General features: G+C 34.7%; 1 protein-coding gene across 1 annotated transcript in view; it reads right to left on the reverse strand.

Annotated features, from left to right (window-relative positions):
• Nucleotides 1-766: 766 nt before the first annotated feature.
• The window catches only part of KLHL1 (kelch like family member 1), a 385,159-nt gene continuing 368,112 nt past the window's right edge, over nt 767-17,813 (reverse strand). Inside the window, exons 10-11 of the mRNA XM_082700951.1 lie at nt 6,996-7,167; nt 767-979 (exon numbers count right to left, since the gene is read on the reverse strand). Coding sequence (XP_082557077.1) covers nt 920-979; nt 6,996-7,167 — 232 coding nt within the window. The 3' untranslated portion in view covers nt 767-919. The remainder of the gene's footprint in view (nt 980-6,995; nt 7,168-17,813) is intronic.

The raw sequence follows: 17,813 nt of genomic DNA on the forward strand, positions 1-17,813 counted from the left end.
CTGCCTTCCTTCTAATGATGATCATTAACACTCCCAATGAACGGATCATAGATTTCTCTTTCAAAATTCTAACATTATTTTTTTTAATGAACAAAATTCTAAGGGACTTTAACATGCAGTGGATATATATAACATTCAGAATAACTAGCTTCCATGCTTACACTGAACTCAACATAAGGCAAAAGCCCATAATTGTACTGATTCTTTGGCTCAGTGTGTTCAAAAAGCAAAGCAATGTGGTAAGCCTAATGAAAACAATCTTTAGTGTTTGCCAGCTTCAGATTGCTAATATGGTTGCAATAAAATTCAACCATCCTCTCTGATGAAATTTGCAGCTTTGATTAGCAGAGCAGTTTGTTTTCTGAATGCAAGAGACAGGCATGAATCTGTTTCTCTAATTGCCCTCATAGTTGAGAAAATGAGGAAGAAGCGTGTTTGTTTTAATAAAACATCATTCTGCCTCCTAAAAGGACCACATCTGATTAGGAATAGTAAACCAATCAGATTTTGTCAGATGAAATATCATGTCTTCGACCTCTTTGATATTGCCACAAACTATAAAACAATTGAAGGAGTTGTAGTCATGAAATTATCCATGTCACAAATGGATCTCTCCTTTTAATTGCTCAAGAAAAACAAGCCTTTGGTAACTTTAGTTATTGTATGCTACAATACAAAACAAATTACCAATAACCATTCCTGAACTAACTAATAGACGGCCAGACATTTCCCCATAGCAGTTTGATGTTTATTTCGATTCCTATAATTCTCTTTGATCTTCTACCTCTTTTGACATCAGTAGGTAAATCTACAGAAATCCTTGTTCTTGAAGAATTTTCACCTCAGGAAGTTCTCATTCTTGCCTTCTGATATAAAAATAACCACTCCAGCAAATAAAATCTCTCCAAATAAAAATAAGTCAAGGTTGCTTGATGACTACCACACAGGCACCTGCTCTCCCAATATTCAAAGAAGCCATCTGTTGAAAAAGATGAAACACAATTTAAGACAAATTTTACTGTCATAGGAAAGCATACAGTCGTAATATATTTAAAACATTCATATGTGTGAAAATCATAAGTATATGTGCTTATATTTTCCCAATTTAGTCACAAGTAGTAAAATAAAAATGGAAGCATTGAAAATGGATTTTACAAAAGAGCAATAATTTGCATATTGAAACTGTTAAAACTTGCATTCATTTTTGGAATTTTTAATACAAGTAGTAAAGTATTTAATGACTTTTAGTGACACAAAGGTGCTATAGAAAAGTTTCCAGCAAAGATTTATTTCTGGGCTTACATGGGCACATTTGTGATGATATTTCATCGTGGTATCTTGGAGTATATTTTGGATGAAACAGCTATTACACTTATTGAAATCATCTTGAACTTATTTCCCCAGATATTATACTGAAATGTGTTATTCATTCATTCTAAACAGAGCCTTACAATGAAGTAACTTCAATATTTGTCATAAATAGACCATAATTGACAATTGCTGTAGTTCTTATTTAAAAAATTCCTCCATATGATAATCTCTAAGATGAGAATTGACATTTTTTAGTAATTCGTGAATGTGAAATTGGCTAGAAATATATTAAAACAGTAATTTTATACAGTTTGTAATGAAAATTTATTCCATGAGGATAAGCCAAGATTTTAATAATTTGAGCATTCTGATGTGAATGATTTTTATAACAGTTTTCTAAGAATAATTCATGCACCTAAAATATCAGAGCAGGGTAGAAATTAAAGGATATTATTCCAAGCTGTAAAGAAAGTGAATAAAATGTAAGAAATAAAACAGCCAAGAGCAAAATAACCTCAGATCACATACATTATCTTATTAAGAAAGGATATGGTCTCACTCTCTAAATATGAAAATTACCATATCATCTACAGTTCTTCTAAACATACTTACTGTTAACTGACATCATTTTGCAGGGTAAAAAAAAACAAACAGAAACTTCCCATATAATCTATTTTTACTCATTTGTGTTAAGAATAATTTTTATGGAGCACCGCATCACCTTTCTAATCCCATCAGGTATTGTTATCTTTGTAGGACAGGTATGTGAACAGAATGTCAGGAGACAATATATAAATCAATGAGCCCAAACTGAAGTTTATGGGACTCCAAAATGTATACATTTTTCATCATCTCTCTTTTCATTTCCAATAATTTTAAAGTATTGTTTCACATCAGAGTCACTTAAAGATCTTCTACAAAATATATGCGCTCAATGCCCACCACTATAGAAATGGGAAGAATATCAGGTAGTTGTATTCTTTAAAACATTCCCAAATACCCTCTGATGTTCATTCAATACTGAGAAATCCTATACACAGTTTCCAGACAAAGTATAGAATGAATAGCTTTACTTTATTTCTACATCTACATCTGTATCTCTAAACACACATTGTGTGTTTGTAAAAATGAATCTCTGTCCTTTTCCCCAAAAATGTGCTATTCTTCCTGTGTTTCTGGTGTCAGGTAATGACACACTCTCTATTCAGTTGCTCAAGACAGAAACCTGGATACATCCATGACCTTTAGTTTTGCCTCATCAACCTCACATATGAATACTCATCAAGTCCTACAGTCTCTCTCCATCCAACATGATTATACCCATTCCAGTGGTCTTCAGCCTGGTTCACATTACAATTCTACCTTGAGTGTGAAGGGTCGCAGAGTATGCCACCCCATGATATGCAAATTTGGCATATTGATTATTTTGAATTCAATGTACTTCATAGATGTCTGGTACAGGAGAGACTCTCTGCCCCTTGGCCCCACTGAAAGCAGGAGATAAATCTGCAGTGTGAAAGGTAACTTCCCTGTACCCGGAGGGTAGAAGTCATCGTTATCACCAGAGATAGAGATTGAGGGCCAAAAAGCTGTATAAATAACGCTTGTTACTAAGTCAGCAATTCACTATCACAAGCTCAAATCCTTGGTTTGACAGTTTGTCACAAATTTATCATTTTGTCTAAAAGTTATAAAGCTTCCTACTTTGCCCGCTTTTTGACTCTCCTATTTTTATGGGCCTCCCATACATACAAAACTACAGTTTTCTTCTGTTAATGTGTCTTATATCAGTTTAATTATTAGGCCAACCAAATAACCTAGAAGGGAGAAGGGAAACGTTTTCCAGCTCCACTGTGGATTGGTTAAAATATCCTCCTAACGGATTTCTCTGACTCTAATCTTGCTTGTTCCTAATGATTTTTCACATCCCATCAAGTACAATCATTTTAAAATGCAATTCTGATTATTTACTTTCCCTCCTTAAAAGCTTCACTAACTTCCACTCAGCCTTATAGTAAAGTCAAGAGTTCATCACACGGCTTCAGGCCGTGCATCCCATAGACACTGTTGATGTCTCCAAACTCCTTTCTCATCTCTTTAGTTTTTGCATGCTACGTGTTCTTCCTGCAGTTCTTTACAAATTCTGTTTCTTAAACCACTCCCCATATTTTCACCTGGTTAACTATTACCCACCTGTCAGGCTTCATTCAACTTGTCATTCCTTGAGCAAATATTTCTCTACCCAACACACTTAGTTTCTATCCTAGTGCTAAGTATTTCCCTTATCACAGAAGTTATCATGTTATTTTGAGCATTTAATATATTCTACATAATCACATTCTAAATATTTAAGAAAGCTTTTCCTCTTCTTCCCCTTGTTCTAACTTAATCTTATTTTGTACATATTTTTTTAAAAATCTGCCATGCTGTCCCTCCAAAGTTATACCTTCAGCCTTAGAATGACACCCTAAAAATGTTGGCCACAGAACCAATTGGAAAAAAATAAAACAAACAAACAAAACGGAGAATATAGATATTGCACCAGGCTTCCCTAGAACTTATTCTCAATATTTTCTACAGTAGCCCCTCCTTGAAGGGGGACATGTTCCAAGACTCCTAGGGGATCCCTGAAACCATGGATCATACCAAACCCATTATATACTGTTTTTCCCTATACATACATACAGACCCTATGGTAAAGTTTAATTTACAAACCAAGTAGCATAGGAGATTAACAATGATAGCTAATAATAGCATAGAATATTTATAACAATATATTGTAATAAAAGTTTTGGGAATGCATTCTATCTTTCTCCAAATATCTTACTCTGCTGTACTAACCCTTTTTCTTGTGTGATGTGACATGAGAAATGCTTCCATAATGAGATGAAATGAGATGAATGATGTCAGCATTGTGACATAGCATTAGGCTACTACTGACCTCCTGACAGCACATCAGAAGGAGGGATACCTGCCTCCAGACTGTAGTAGACCACTATCAACTGAAACCATGGAAAGCAAAACTGCCGATAAGAGGATATGACCGTATATACCTATTGCGTGCAAATAAGCATAACCCATGCACAGCAGCGCAAACTGAGTTGCAAGAGTAATTCTCAGCTTTATTTAAGAAATATTCACATTTTTTTCTTACCCGATGCCAACAACGAGGCTAGTCTATGGGGAGATGATAGTAAATCACACACCACTGCAAGTGGATGCAGCCTGACAGGACTGTGACAATGGACTAAGAAAACACATGAAAGGGTGGTTTTACCCAGACCAGGGGGAATGGAATAAAGATCTTTTCTTATGTATTGAAGCAGACATATTTTTTTTTCCAAATAAAATAGAAAAAATAAACCCAGTGTTAAATGTCAAAGGCAAATTTATTTATAAAAATACATACGCACCCATGGACACATGTATGCATGTGTTCTCAGTAAAACTGTCTAAGACCTGAATCTGGCTATTGCTCCCAGAGCTGGGAAGTCTTGCAGATAAACATTCTTGGATATTTAATATAGTTTATTTATTCTAATGCTCGGTCATTTGGGGATGCCAGTGATAAATAGGATAACCTTTTGGTTTTGTCCGTTTATGGGGTAAATGGAGGGAAAGTGACAGGCATTATCTAGCCATATGGGATTTTTATTCCTAGGGACCTAGAATCCTGAAAATCTTCAAAGGCATGTTGTGTGGGTCTGCTGATGGACGCTACAAAATATAAACAGTGAAAATATATGGACGTAAAATCATAAAATAATTTAAGAGCTTTAAAATTAATGTTTATAGTACTTAGACAAAGTTGTTATAAAACATTTTAAATACCACCTGATTATTTGAAAGATATTATATGATCCAAAAAAGGACAATAAAGTAAAATGAGGGAAAATGTTCAGGAAGTTTTTACCTATTATTACTACATACATTGTTTTGATTTCAATTTTAGAAGAGTGATAAGCATAATGGCTCATTATTATATGTAATGAAGACCATATTCTGTCATTGATATGCCCATAAACTTCCTTTATTTAATGTTCATTTGTAAAAGTGATACACTTTAAATATATATCATTGAAATGGCACTTTTCATTAGCAAATCAAGGATCATTAATCCATGCCATATTTCTCTGTCTATACTCAGGACCCAGAAAGATAAGAGGTTAAACATATCTTCTAAAATTTCAGTGTAATGATTACAATCTTCTTTTATATTTGCTGCTACTCTTTGGATGATGAATGCATCTTCTCTTACAGTTAAAGTAAAACATAGAAAATCACATGATTTAGTTCTCCAAATACTTTTCCTTATCTTGTTCATTCTTCCTTCATTTTTCCTTTTAGCCAAATTCATCTATTTACACTGAAACCAGAGAGTTTTTTTCTTAGAGAAAGGTAAGATTCATAAGGAAGGCACTTTTGTCTGGACATTAGGAATTTAGTTTTGTACTTCAGAGTCAGCCTATCTCAATATTGTGGTTGAACATACATCATCAAGCTACAGAATCAAGGAACTACTGTGTCTTTGAAAGTCAATATATTTTAAAAGAAATATACTTCAATCAGTGTCCAAGTTCTAAAGATTAAACTTTAGTCAATTTCTGTGGACCACCCTCCACCCCAGTAGCAAATAGAACCAACCGTTCATCCACTGAGGAATATTATGAGATGAGGTTCCTAATCTGCTTCAACTAAATAAGGCTTTGGAATCTCAGTGCACCCACTAATGGGAATGATTTGTTTGCTGGAATGGTATCTTGCTTTTAGGTTTCTGATAAAGGGGAGGAATAATTGAAATATTGAGACACTTGGAAAAGAAAGGAGGAAAATAGGGAGAAATTGAATGTAGGGACACAAGTCTGAGAATATATCCCTTCCCTCCATTACAAGCAAGGTCACAGTAGCTACACAGAATAAGCTGTTTTCCATTATAATTAAGTTGTACTGCACTTAGTTTCCCCCAGCACCCATACATGCAACACAAATCTTCTAGTTGTGTGACCAGAACGGGAGCTGCCTAATTCTAAGCATGATCTCGAGTCTCTAACGACAGTATACTATATATCAAGAGATAACACCCCGCTTAAATATGTTACTCCATCTTCCCAGCCAAAGTGATTGGGAGTGAGCTCTTTCTACATGACAGATCATTTAGAGCTTTTTGCTGTTTTGTTTTTGTTTTCTGTTTATGGCTGTGAGGATTACTACTTGGAGATTCCAGCAGCTCCACTCCATGGAAAATTCTCTCTGTGATAGATGAAAAGGGAACCTGATAGGACCTAAAGATTGTCAAGCAAATATAGGAAGCAGAAAGTTGATTTCTGTAGCTTTCCATTTTATTCCAGTTATCTCTAAGACCAGATATTCTAAAGTTAGGTTTTTGTGAATCAATATATTCCTCTTTGTTTTTTGTTTGTTTCAGCTAATTAAAATTCAGTTCCTGTCTGTTATTACTTATAATAAAGTAGAAATCCCATCGAGACAGGACTATCACCTTTTAATATGAATTTTATTAAAGTAGAGAATACATAAAAGTATACATAAATGTGGGTTAGTGAACTTTTTACAAAATGAACATGAAAATGAACTAAATCAATCACTTTGGGTTCAAGGAAATTTAGAAGGAAGTAAATGAAGTAAGTTTTTGTACTTGAAGTAAATTATGCTGGCAACAGTCTTACCTGTGTCCACTCATTTGTTTGTGGATCATAGGATTCCATGGTGTTGAGGTATGTCTGCCCATCATAGCCACCAACAGCATATAATCTGTCACCAAGGAGACAGACTCCAACAGCATCTCTGGGCATACTCAAAGGAGCCACCATCGTCCATGTGTCTGTTTTGGGATCATATCTAAAAATGTAAGGATAATAGGACATAGCACATTCTAATCACATTCAGTTTTTACTATATGAATAGTACTTTTTCAAAAGCACACCATGAGGAACAAAACTACCTTTTTTCTAGAAGCTTAGTCATTTGAGCACATGTTTAAGAGTTAATATCCACAATGTTGGGCGCCTGGGTGGCTCAGTGGGTTAAACCGCCGCCTTCAGCTCAGGTCATGATCTCAGGATCCTGGAATCGAGTCCTACATCGGGCTCTCTGCTCAGCAGGGAGCCTGCTTCCCTTCCTCTCTCCCTCTGCCTGCCTCTATGCCTACTTGTGATCTCTCCCTCTCTCTCTCTCTCTCTGTCAAATAAATAAATAAATCTTAAAAAAAAAATATCCACAATGTCTGGCTTTCTAAATTTTAAGGTATTTTAAACATACACCTAGACTCTTAGGTGGATGCCCAGATACTTAATAAGAATAAACATCATGATTTCTTTCTACAAGGAAGGCTGATCTGTAAATATCTCTTTTCCACTGCAGGATGAGTTTCTGTAAAGCAAATATAAGCTAAGTGCTATGATAATGAAACACAAGTAATGGTTAAAAATCTGAGAGGATTATGGAATTCTCCACAATTGAAGTCCCCTTTAAGTCAGGTCTAAAGGTGTAGCTAAATTTGCTAGAAAGAAAAGGAGACGTTCATGCAAAAAAACCCTGATGTGTTACTAAGAATGCATGGCCAGTTTTGAGGGAAGCAGGCATGCAGGATGGCTAAATTCAGGGATCAGAGAAGGAGCAGAGTGCCTGAAAGGGTGGTTTCTGATCAGCTTATGGTTCATGTGATAAGTAGGGAGGTGTTTTGTGTTCTAATAGAAAAACTTGGGAAAAATAATTACGATGTGAGCAGAACTGTGCTTTAGTGGCATTATTTGGGATTCACTGTAAGGGAGAGATTGGTGTATCAAGAGATTGAAGCAGGGGGCCAAAATTATTATTACTGAACTTAAACCAAAAATAATTTAATTTCCAGAAAGTCTGACTACCATGCCTTACATACGGATATTTTGTATTTTGAGTGGCAAAAACCAGAAAAATACTTTCCTGAATGTACTTTATTTCAGCTAAGAATGAATGATTAAACCAATTCTTTGCCTTTAACCTGCACCTTCAAGGTCAGATACAGAAATGAAAAAGCTAGTAAGAGCCCAGCAGAGTAAATATAAAAAAAGACTGGGTGAAAGTTGTTGTTTTTTTTTTTTTTAACAGACACAATAAATATATTTTTAGTTTGTTTTTCTACTCCAATCTTGTGTTTCACCAATTGAAACTTTCAAACCACAGACTCCTAAAACAAACAAACAAACACGAACAAGCAGAAAACAAAAACAAAAAGCCACCACATGTTTATTGAAAATAAAGAAGGTTGTTACAAAAGAAATGGCCAGGAAGGACCCCAAGGATCAGAAATTTATATTTCTCTATAGTCACATTATCCAAGGTGTTACATGCATTTACACAGAGCTGTGGGAGAGGTTGTGACAGCCAAGATAATCTATGTGAAATGAGAAATTGGTTGAATGCTTGTAAAATGGCTACCACGAACCATATGCTGTCTAGCAATTAAAAATGTAATTTTACATGCTATAGTTAATAAATGTAAAACATCTCGAACACAGGCACGTATAGAAACACACAAACACAGTTTATGCCATTAAGACTTTTATTTAAACTTACCATGAAGAAAAGACAACTTACCATGAACATTTTGAAATATAAAAGATTTTTTAAAATAAGGACAAAAGAAAGAAGAGGACGAGGTAGAAGAGGCATCAGAAGAGGAGAAGGAAAGAAGACACCTCAAGGAATCAAACAGGAGAATCCAGAGAGTGTAATGTTTTATAGGATAACTGACTGAATTCTCCAACAAGTCAATAGTGAAACAAGCAAGCAAAACCCTCAGTAATAATGAATAGATAATTAGCAAGAAGTCGTTATTCTAAACGGATTGTGATTAAACAGAACAAAAAAATAAGTGGATCTTATTTGGATCCCAATTCAAATTGACCAACCTTTAAAGGATGTTTGAAAATTTTAATATACCCTGAGAATTACTGACGTTCTTATTAGTTCTGATTATTGTTAGGTTAATAAAAGAAAAATTTAAAAAGTCCTGATCATTTTTGGTTGGTTGTTTCTGGGATGAAATCAGAAATATTTTAAGGTAAAATGATACATTTCAGAACTTCTTTGAAATACTTCAAAAAAGAGAGAGAGAGGGAGAGAGAGAGAGAAGGGAAATAGGTAAACCATGAATGACACACTGGTGATCCTAGTTGAAGCTGGCTAATGAGTACAGGGAAGTTTATTCTATTGTTTACTTTTTTGTTTGTCAGAAAAGATCTGCGGTAAAAATAACTTTAACAGTAAGAATGTATCGTGCACTTTAATTTCAGGGCAAAGCAAACGTTCTTTACACTTCATTCATTCTTCAGTGAAATCCAGGCTGGCTTTTGTCACAATCACTTCACTTACATAGCTTTTTCTGAAGTCATATTTTATCCTGCATTTAATTGCTATCCGGTTCTATAGAGTTTTTTCAGCTATTGTCTGCAAAGCCAACTTTATCACTTTGCAGAAAGGTGGGGGAACTAAGAAAATAGCCAACACTAGTGCAGGAAGCAGTAATAAATGAATTTCTGAAGACTTAGGAAATTTCAGGTGAAACTCAAATATAGAACAATTCTCAAATACTCATATTCTGGGGAAAATAAGAAAACACTAGTATGTTCTATATTTAGGTGCACATTTAGAGATAATATCTTACATTTAGAAATAGATATCTCTTTTTTATACATATTTTACAAAATTCCTGAAGAGAACTTTAAAAATTTAATGCGTTCTGAAAAATCCAGATCTTTGAATTAGATGTGACTGTCTTCAAATCTAAGTAATATGTGTTTTCCTTATAATAACAAACTTTTAATTCATATCTGGAAATGGTGAAAATTTAAATTTAAATTTAAATGTGTATGTTGCAACCCAAAATATGAAACCAAAACAAAAACAATCTACCTCATCCCCACCCATACACACACTCTCTCCTAGATACCGAGGAAATAATTACAGAAATACAAAGTTACCTCTAGTGGTTTTCCTTGTTTTCACATTAATGACTCTAAATTGATTTTTCTATATTCAGAACGCAATGGATTCACCTCTCAGTCTGGAGATATACAAAGTTGTTACCGACATAAATGAAATTAACAGCTTTTTTTTTTTTTTTTTTTTTAACCTAAGGAGAAGATCCACAGATGTATAACCCTTTCCCAAACAATTAACAGTGAACTCTGTCATTGTCAGTTAACATTTTTGATAAAACTTGGTCCTAAATATTATTTTTTTCTCTGGTTCTTTCTTTATTTAAAAGAATAAGGCAGTGGGGGCAGTGGAGGAAGTAGAGTAGCTGTCTTTTTGTATTTAGACTGTCTGCTTCTCTGATGTCTCAACTTGGCCTTCCTGGGCAGAGGTGAGCTGTGTATCAGGGACTCTATTAAGGTTTATAGCCCTTAGGCAAGAGAACCACCAATATGTAGTTGGCTAAAATTGGCTGTAAAATGGAAACTTGCTGAAGGCATATGAGAGTCACAGTATAAAACTTAGTGTCTCATTGAAAATCCCTATTGAAGTACCATTTTTGAGGTACCATTAATTTTTTATGCCTTTTTTTCCCATTATGTAAGGATAAATGTTGATCTTAAAATATTTGAAGGGAAGCAGTTTTTAAGTATGCAGGCATTACTTTGGGAACAAATAGAATTCATACTCATTTTCCTAAATTTGTACCAGCAATATTCAGCCAGAAAGCAAATTGAACAATATAGAAGTGATTTGTAGCCAGGTTTGTTTGCCTGTAAAATAAAATAAAGAAAACAAAACAAAACAAAAAACAGAGAAATAAGATGAGATCCATGCTGTGTAAATGGATAAACAGCTCTGAAAGAGTGGCTTTTAGAGTTCTAGTAAATAAATTATACAATCTGTGTTTGAATTTTCATAAATTATTTGAATTAAGCAATTAAGAATAACAGTAATGCTGGTCAGAAATAAATTTTGTTTTTCCTGTAGAGAAAACCAATATCTATGTATCGGGTCTCCTGAGATTATCAAAACAGATATGCCTTGACTTCAGGACTGCTTACGTGATGGGAATGGAAAATAAATTAATTCTAACAAAATGAATTTTGAAAAACTTCAGAATAACTGTAAAACTATTCCTATAAGCATCATTGTTCAGATATTTTCATATATGCATATCTAATGGGTATTTAGGAATAGAATTTCTGGGTCAAAGAGAATGCATATTTTGAAATGCAGTAAATACTACCTATTGGTATTACAGAATTTGGGCCAGTTTGCACTCCTGCCATGAGTGTAGTAAGAGTTTCAGTTGCTTTATATCTTCTCCAACATTTGGTATTAACTATTCTCATTTTAGTCTTTCTAGTAGGTCCTGGTATGACATTGTGATTTTAATTTTCATTTCTCAGATGCCTAATAACATCAGGCATTTTCCCCAATAGTCATCGTTTCAGGAGTTCTTGTTCAAATCTTATGCAAGATGTATTAGATTTATGTATGAGAAACAAAGCTTCTGTTGGTTATATAATTTGCAAATATTTTTCCCACTCTCTGGCATAAATTTTTACTCTTCATGCTATCTTTTGGGAAAGATTATTTATTTATTTTTATTTTTAAATTTTTTGGGGTAATTTTATTTTATTTTTTTCAGTGTTCCAAGAGTCATTGCTTATGCACCATACCCAGTGCTCTATGCAATATATGCTCTCCTTAATACCCACCACCAGGCTCCCCCAACCCCCTCCAAAAAAAACCCCTCAGTTTGTTTCTCAGACTCCACAGTCTCTCATGGTTTGTCTCCCCCTCCAGTTTCCCCCAACTCATTTCTCCTTTCCATCTCCCAACATCCTCCGTTATTCCTTATCCTCCACAAGTAAGTGAAACCATATGATAATTGATTCTCTCTGCTTGACTTATTTCACTTAGCATAATCTCCTCCAGTCCTGTCCATGTTGATACAAAAGTTGGGTATTCATCCTTTCTGATGGAAGCATAATACTCCATAGTGTATATGGACCACATCTTCCTTATCCATTTGTCCATTGAAGGGCATCTTGGTTCCTTCCACAGTTTGGGGACCGTGGCCATTGCTGCTATAAACATTGGGATACAGATGGCCCTTCTTTTCACTACATCTGTATCTTTGGGGTAAATACCCAAGTAGTGCAATTGCAGGGTCATAGGGAAGCTCTATTTTTAATTTCTTAAGGAATCTCCACACTGTTTTCCAAAGTGACTCCACCAACTTACATTCCCACCAACAGTGTAAGAGGGTTCCCTTTTTCCACATCCTCTCCAACACTTGTTGTTTATGTCTTGTTAATTTTAGCCATTATAACTGGTATAAAATGGTATCTCAATGTGGTTTTGATTTGAATCTCCCTGATAGCTAATGATGATGAACATTTTTTCATTTATCTATTAGCCATTTGTATATCTTCTTTGGAGAAGTGTCTGTTCATATCTTCTGCCTATTTTTTGACATGATTATCTGTTTTGTGTATGTTGAGTTTGAGGGGTTCTTTATAGATCTTGGGTATCAGCCCTTTGTCTGTAGTGTTATTTGCAAATATCTTCTTCTATTCCATGGGTTGTCTGTTTTGTTGAATGTTTCCTTTGCTGTGCAAAAGCTTTTGATCTTGATTAACTCCCAAAAGTTCAATTTAGCTTTTGTTTCCTTTGCCTTTGGAGACATATCTTGAAAGAAGTTGCTGTGGCTGATGTCAAATAGGTTACTGCCTCTATTCTTCTCTAGGATTTTGATAGATTCCTGCCTCACATTGAGGTCTTTTATCCATTTTGAGTTTATCTTTGTGTATGGTGTAAGAGAATGGTCAAGTTTCATTCTTTACACATAGCTGTCCAATTTCCCCAGCACCATTAATTGAAGAGACTGTCTTTTTTCCTGCTTTGTCAAAGATTATTTGACCATAGAGTTGCAGGTCCATATCTGGGCTTTCTACTCTGTTCCACTGGTGTATGTGTCTGTTTTTGTGCCAGTACCATGCTGTCTCAGTGATCACAGCTTTGTAATAAAGCTTGAAATCAGGCAATGTGATGCCCCCAGTTTTGTTTTTCTTTTTCAACATTTACTTAGCAACTTGGGGTCTCTTCTGGTTCCATACAATTTTTAGGATTGTTTGTTCTGGCTCTTTGAAAAATGCTGTTATAATATTTATTTATTTTTATTTTATTTTATTTTATTTATCTTTTTATTTTTCTTAAAGGCCATCTCCCCTGAACTTCTGTTTTTGTTTTTGTTTTGTTGTTGTTGTTGTTTTTAAGGTTTTATTTATTCCTTTGACAGAGGGAGAGAGATCACAAGTAGGCAGAGAGGCACGCAGAGATATAGGCAGAAGCAGACTCCCTGCTGAGCAGAAAGCCCGATGTGGGGCTTGATCCCAGGACCCTGGAATCATGACCTGAGCCAAAGGCAGAGGCTTTAACCCACTGAGCTACCCGGGCACCCTGGAATATTTATTTATTTTTAAAGTACTCTCTACATACAACATGGGGCTCAAACTCACAACCTTGAGACAAGAGTTGCATGCTCTGCCAACTGAGCCAGTCAGGCACCCCTGAGGAAAGGCATTTTAACAGTAATATTTCTCTATCTGAATGACTCTTTCCAGATCCAGTTTAAGTAATCTTTCACATTCTTATAATTGTGAAGATAGCTCCCTCTTATATTCTAAAAGCTTTGTTTCATATTTACCTCTAAGATCCATCTTGAATTGATTTTTGGTGTGATAAGAGAGAAGAGCTAAAACTAATCTTTTTCCATATGAAATACACTTTTTTGCCTTTACCATAAATCAGGATTCCTTGTATGTGTGATCCTATTTCTGAACACCAATCTATTTTGTCTACTTGTTTATACTTGGCCAATGCCACAGTGCCTTAAAGTAACTTTACAACTGTTTGTAATATCTACTACTACTTCAAAGTTTTCTTGGGATTTGGGGCCCTTTTCATTTTTATTTAAATTACAGGATCAACTTTTCAACTTTACATCCACAGTCCCCACTGGACAGAATTTTTTTTTTTTCAAAGATTTTATTTAAGAGTGAGAGAGAGAGTGAGAGAGAGCATGAGAAGGGAGAAGATCAAAGGAAGAGGCGGACTCCCTGTGGAGCTGGGAGTCTGATGCCGGACTTGATCCTGGGACTGCAGGGTCATGACCTGAGCAGAAGGCACTTGCTTAACCAACTGAGCCACCCAGGTGTCCACTGGACAAGAATTTACAATTCAATAGGGACTGCAGTGAACCCATAAATCACTTTAGAGTAAAATTCATATTTTTATAATGTTTAGTCTTCTCTTCCATGAACATGGCATTCCCATCAATTTACTTAAGACTTTTTCAAGCTTTTCTCAAAGTTTTATTTTCTATTTAGAGGTAGTACATATATTTTGTGAGATTGATTGCCAGGTATTTTTTTTTTCCTTTTTAATGACAACTTTTATACATTTTGTTATTATTGCTTGCATGTAGAAATATAATTAATTTCATATATTGACTGACTATATATAGCAACCTCATTAATTCACTTTTTAAATCAAATAGTTTCTAATTACACTGTGGTTAGATTATCATTGGATATTTATTATGTAACCTTGAATACTGACAGTTTTATTTATTCCTTTCTAATTATGAGTTTTCTTTCCCTTTATTGCTTTATCACTTGTTAGGTATTCTTTTAAAATGTTGAGTAAAAGTGGCATTAGCAGTCACTTTTTTCTCAAGTGAAAATCTCAAAACAACAGGTTTCAATATTTGGCTATCTTTCTATTAATTTCTCTTCCAAGTTTGGTGAGAGTTTTTTATTATGGTGGGTGTTAGATTTTATCATCTTTGCATTTATTTAGATGTTTATTTATTTTATGACTATATTGAATTACACTGATTAATTGTTCTATCCTAAACCAAACTTGTATTTCTGAAATAAACACAAAGTGGTTGAGATACTTTATCATTTTCATTTATATCTAGGTTTGATTTGTTAATACTTCTTTTGGATATTTGTATCTATGCTCATAAGTTTAACTGCTTCTTTTGTTTCTCTTGTTTTTTCCTGCATAATATATATATAAGGTTTTATTTTCCTATAAATTTGTTCATTTCATCTAAAATTCAAATAATGGCATATATACTCAAACATTCTCTTTTTATTGTTACATGATAGTGATGTCCACTTACATTTCTGATTTTTTGTTGTTGTTTTCCTTTAGGTAGGTAATTTTCTCTTTTTCCTTGACAATCTGGCATCTAGCTTATAAATTTTATTGCAATTATATTTAGAGAAACAAATTAGACTTCTTTTTAATCCTATTTCATGTTTGTCTTATATTTAATTAATATATTTCTATCACTATTTCACTTCTGTTTTGGTAGGTTTTTTGGTCTAATTTTTATAACTTGAGATTGAAACTTAAATCTTAGCATTTTAGCTCTTTTAAGTTGTTAAGTGCCTGTGCTTAAGTCTATATTTCTCTTTAAGAATTTCTTTAGAAATGCTGAAACATCATACGCCATGTTACATGTCACATGAGTGGCTTGGTGACCTTTGATACATACAGTAGTATCTTAATCTGAGCTTTCCCAGTAATTCAAACAGTCTTGTGTAATTGCATGGCTCCTTAACAGTTTGCATTGTGCAGTATAAACAAAGTTTAAAGATGTACATTCCTACTAAAATCTTGAAAAGAATCTAGGAACATTGGGAGACATCTTTTAGCAACAGTATGAATCTGTATCTTTTTTTCTTTCCTATAGACTTGCAATGAGACTGGAAACACCAAGTTTAGTGTGAGCATTTAGTGTAGCTACATCCCACAAAATTTGATATGTATTTTCATTGCATTCAGTTCAAATTATTTTCTGATTTGAATCACATCTTGTTTCAAAGTATATCACCTAAATTTCAAATAGTTGGAGATGGGACACCTGGCTGGCTCACTTGGTAGACTAAGAAACTCTTGATCTTGGGGTAGTGAGTTCAAGCCCCACACTGGGCATAGAGCTTACCTTAAAACAAAACCACAAAGCAAACAGCTGAGCATGTAAAAATTTATCTTTTCTGTTATTTACTTCCAGTTTAATTCCATGTTGTACAGAGAACATACCCTATGAGATTTCAAGCTTTTGAAAATTGTTGAGGTTTATTTTATGACCCAGAAAACAGTAAATTTTGCTAAATATTTCATGTCTTACTACAATTATTACTTATAAAGATAATCACTACATCACCACAATTATTTAGATATTTTTCAGAAAGTTGTGTGTAATAAACTAGAACATGGAGAGAGAATATCTCCATTTGAAACAATCTAATTCTAGGAATTCTTATAGATGCGAGTCGGCTTAATAAAACATACATAGAAGGAAATCAATCATTTTCCTAATAACTTGCTTCAGGCATGGGCTCAGTTTTTGCCCCACCACAGATCTGCATGACTTATCTGCTTCTAGGGGCCTAACCAGAGAGGCCCTAGAAATTATTTATTCTTTACTGTGATGTGTAGGCACTGGTGGCTTTTGGTGCTTCTGTTTTCCACCTACCAAGGGTCCCACAATGGCAGTGCCTTTTAAGAAAGGGAGATGGGTGCAGTGCACACCTGCAGGACTGGTTCCCCTAAAGGCAGGGAAAGGAGTCAGCTTACATGACCTCAGTAACTGTCCCAAAGAAAAGAGTAAAAGGAGATGGGCATTTTATAATATTTGCCAAGTGATTTACTAAACAGATTAAAGAGTTAATTGAGGGTCACTTGGGTGGCTCAGGCATTAAGTGTCTGCCTTCAGCTCAGGTCATGATCCCAGGACGCTGGGATCAAGCCCCACATCAGGCTCCCTGCTCGGTGGGAAGCCTGCTTCTCCCTCTTTCACTCTCCCTGCTTGTGCTCCCTTTCTTGCTGTCTCTTTCTGTGTCAAATAAATAACTAAAATCTTTAAAAAGAAAGAAAGAAAAAAAAAGGGCCATCTGGGTGGCTTAGTGGGTTAAGCCTCTGTCTTTGGCTCAGATCATGATCCCAGGGTCCTGGGATCCCATTTGGCTCTCTGCCCAGTGGGGAGCCTGCTTCCCTCTCTCCCTCTGCCTGCCCCTCTGCCTACTTGTGATCCCTCTCTCTCTCTGTGTCAAATAAATAAATAAAATTTTTAAAGAAAAAAGATTTAACTGATAACAAGTAAAGCTATAAGATGAAAATAAAATACATGTATGTGTGTGTGTGGTGTGTGTGTATGTGTGTGTGTATAAATGCTATAATATGAGAATAAAATATGTATGTCTATACTCATATATATATACATACATGAGTTCATGATGGAAAACTACTTTTTTTTCCTTTTAAAAAATATATTTAATATTCTCTTTCTTCATCGGAAAACTACTTTTAAAATGTAAGCACAGTTGTGCTCATTGTTACTTTAGGGGCCCTTGATATATCACACTTCTTAGTGTCATATCTTTAAGTATTACACTCTCACCTTGCTGTGACCAACATTGGCCAGTGTGACTTTAACAAGT

This window comes from Mustela nivalis (genome assembly GCF_964662115.1).
Source record: "Mustela nivalis genome assembly, chromosome: 15".
NCBI lineage: Eukaryota > Metazoa > Chordata > Mammalia > Carnivora > Mustelidae > Mustela > Mustela nivalis.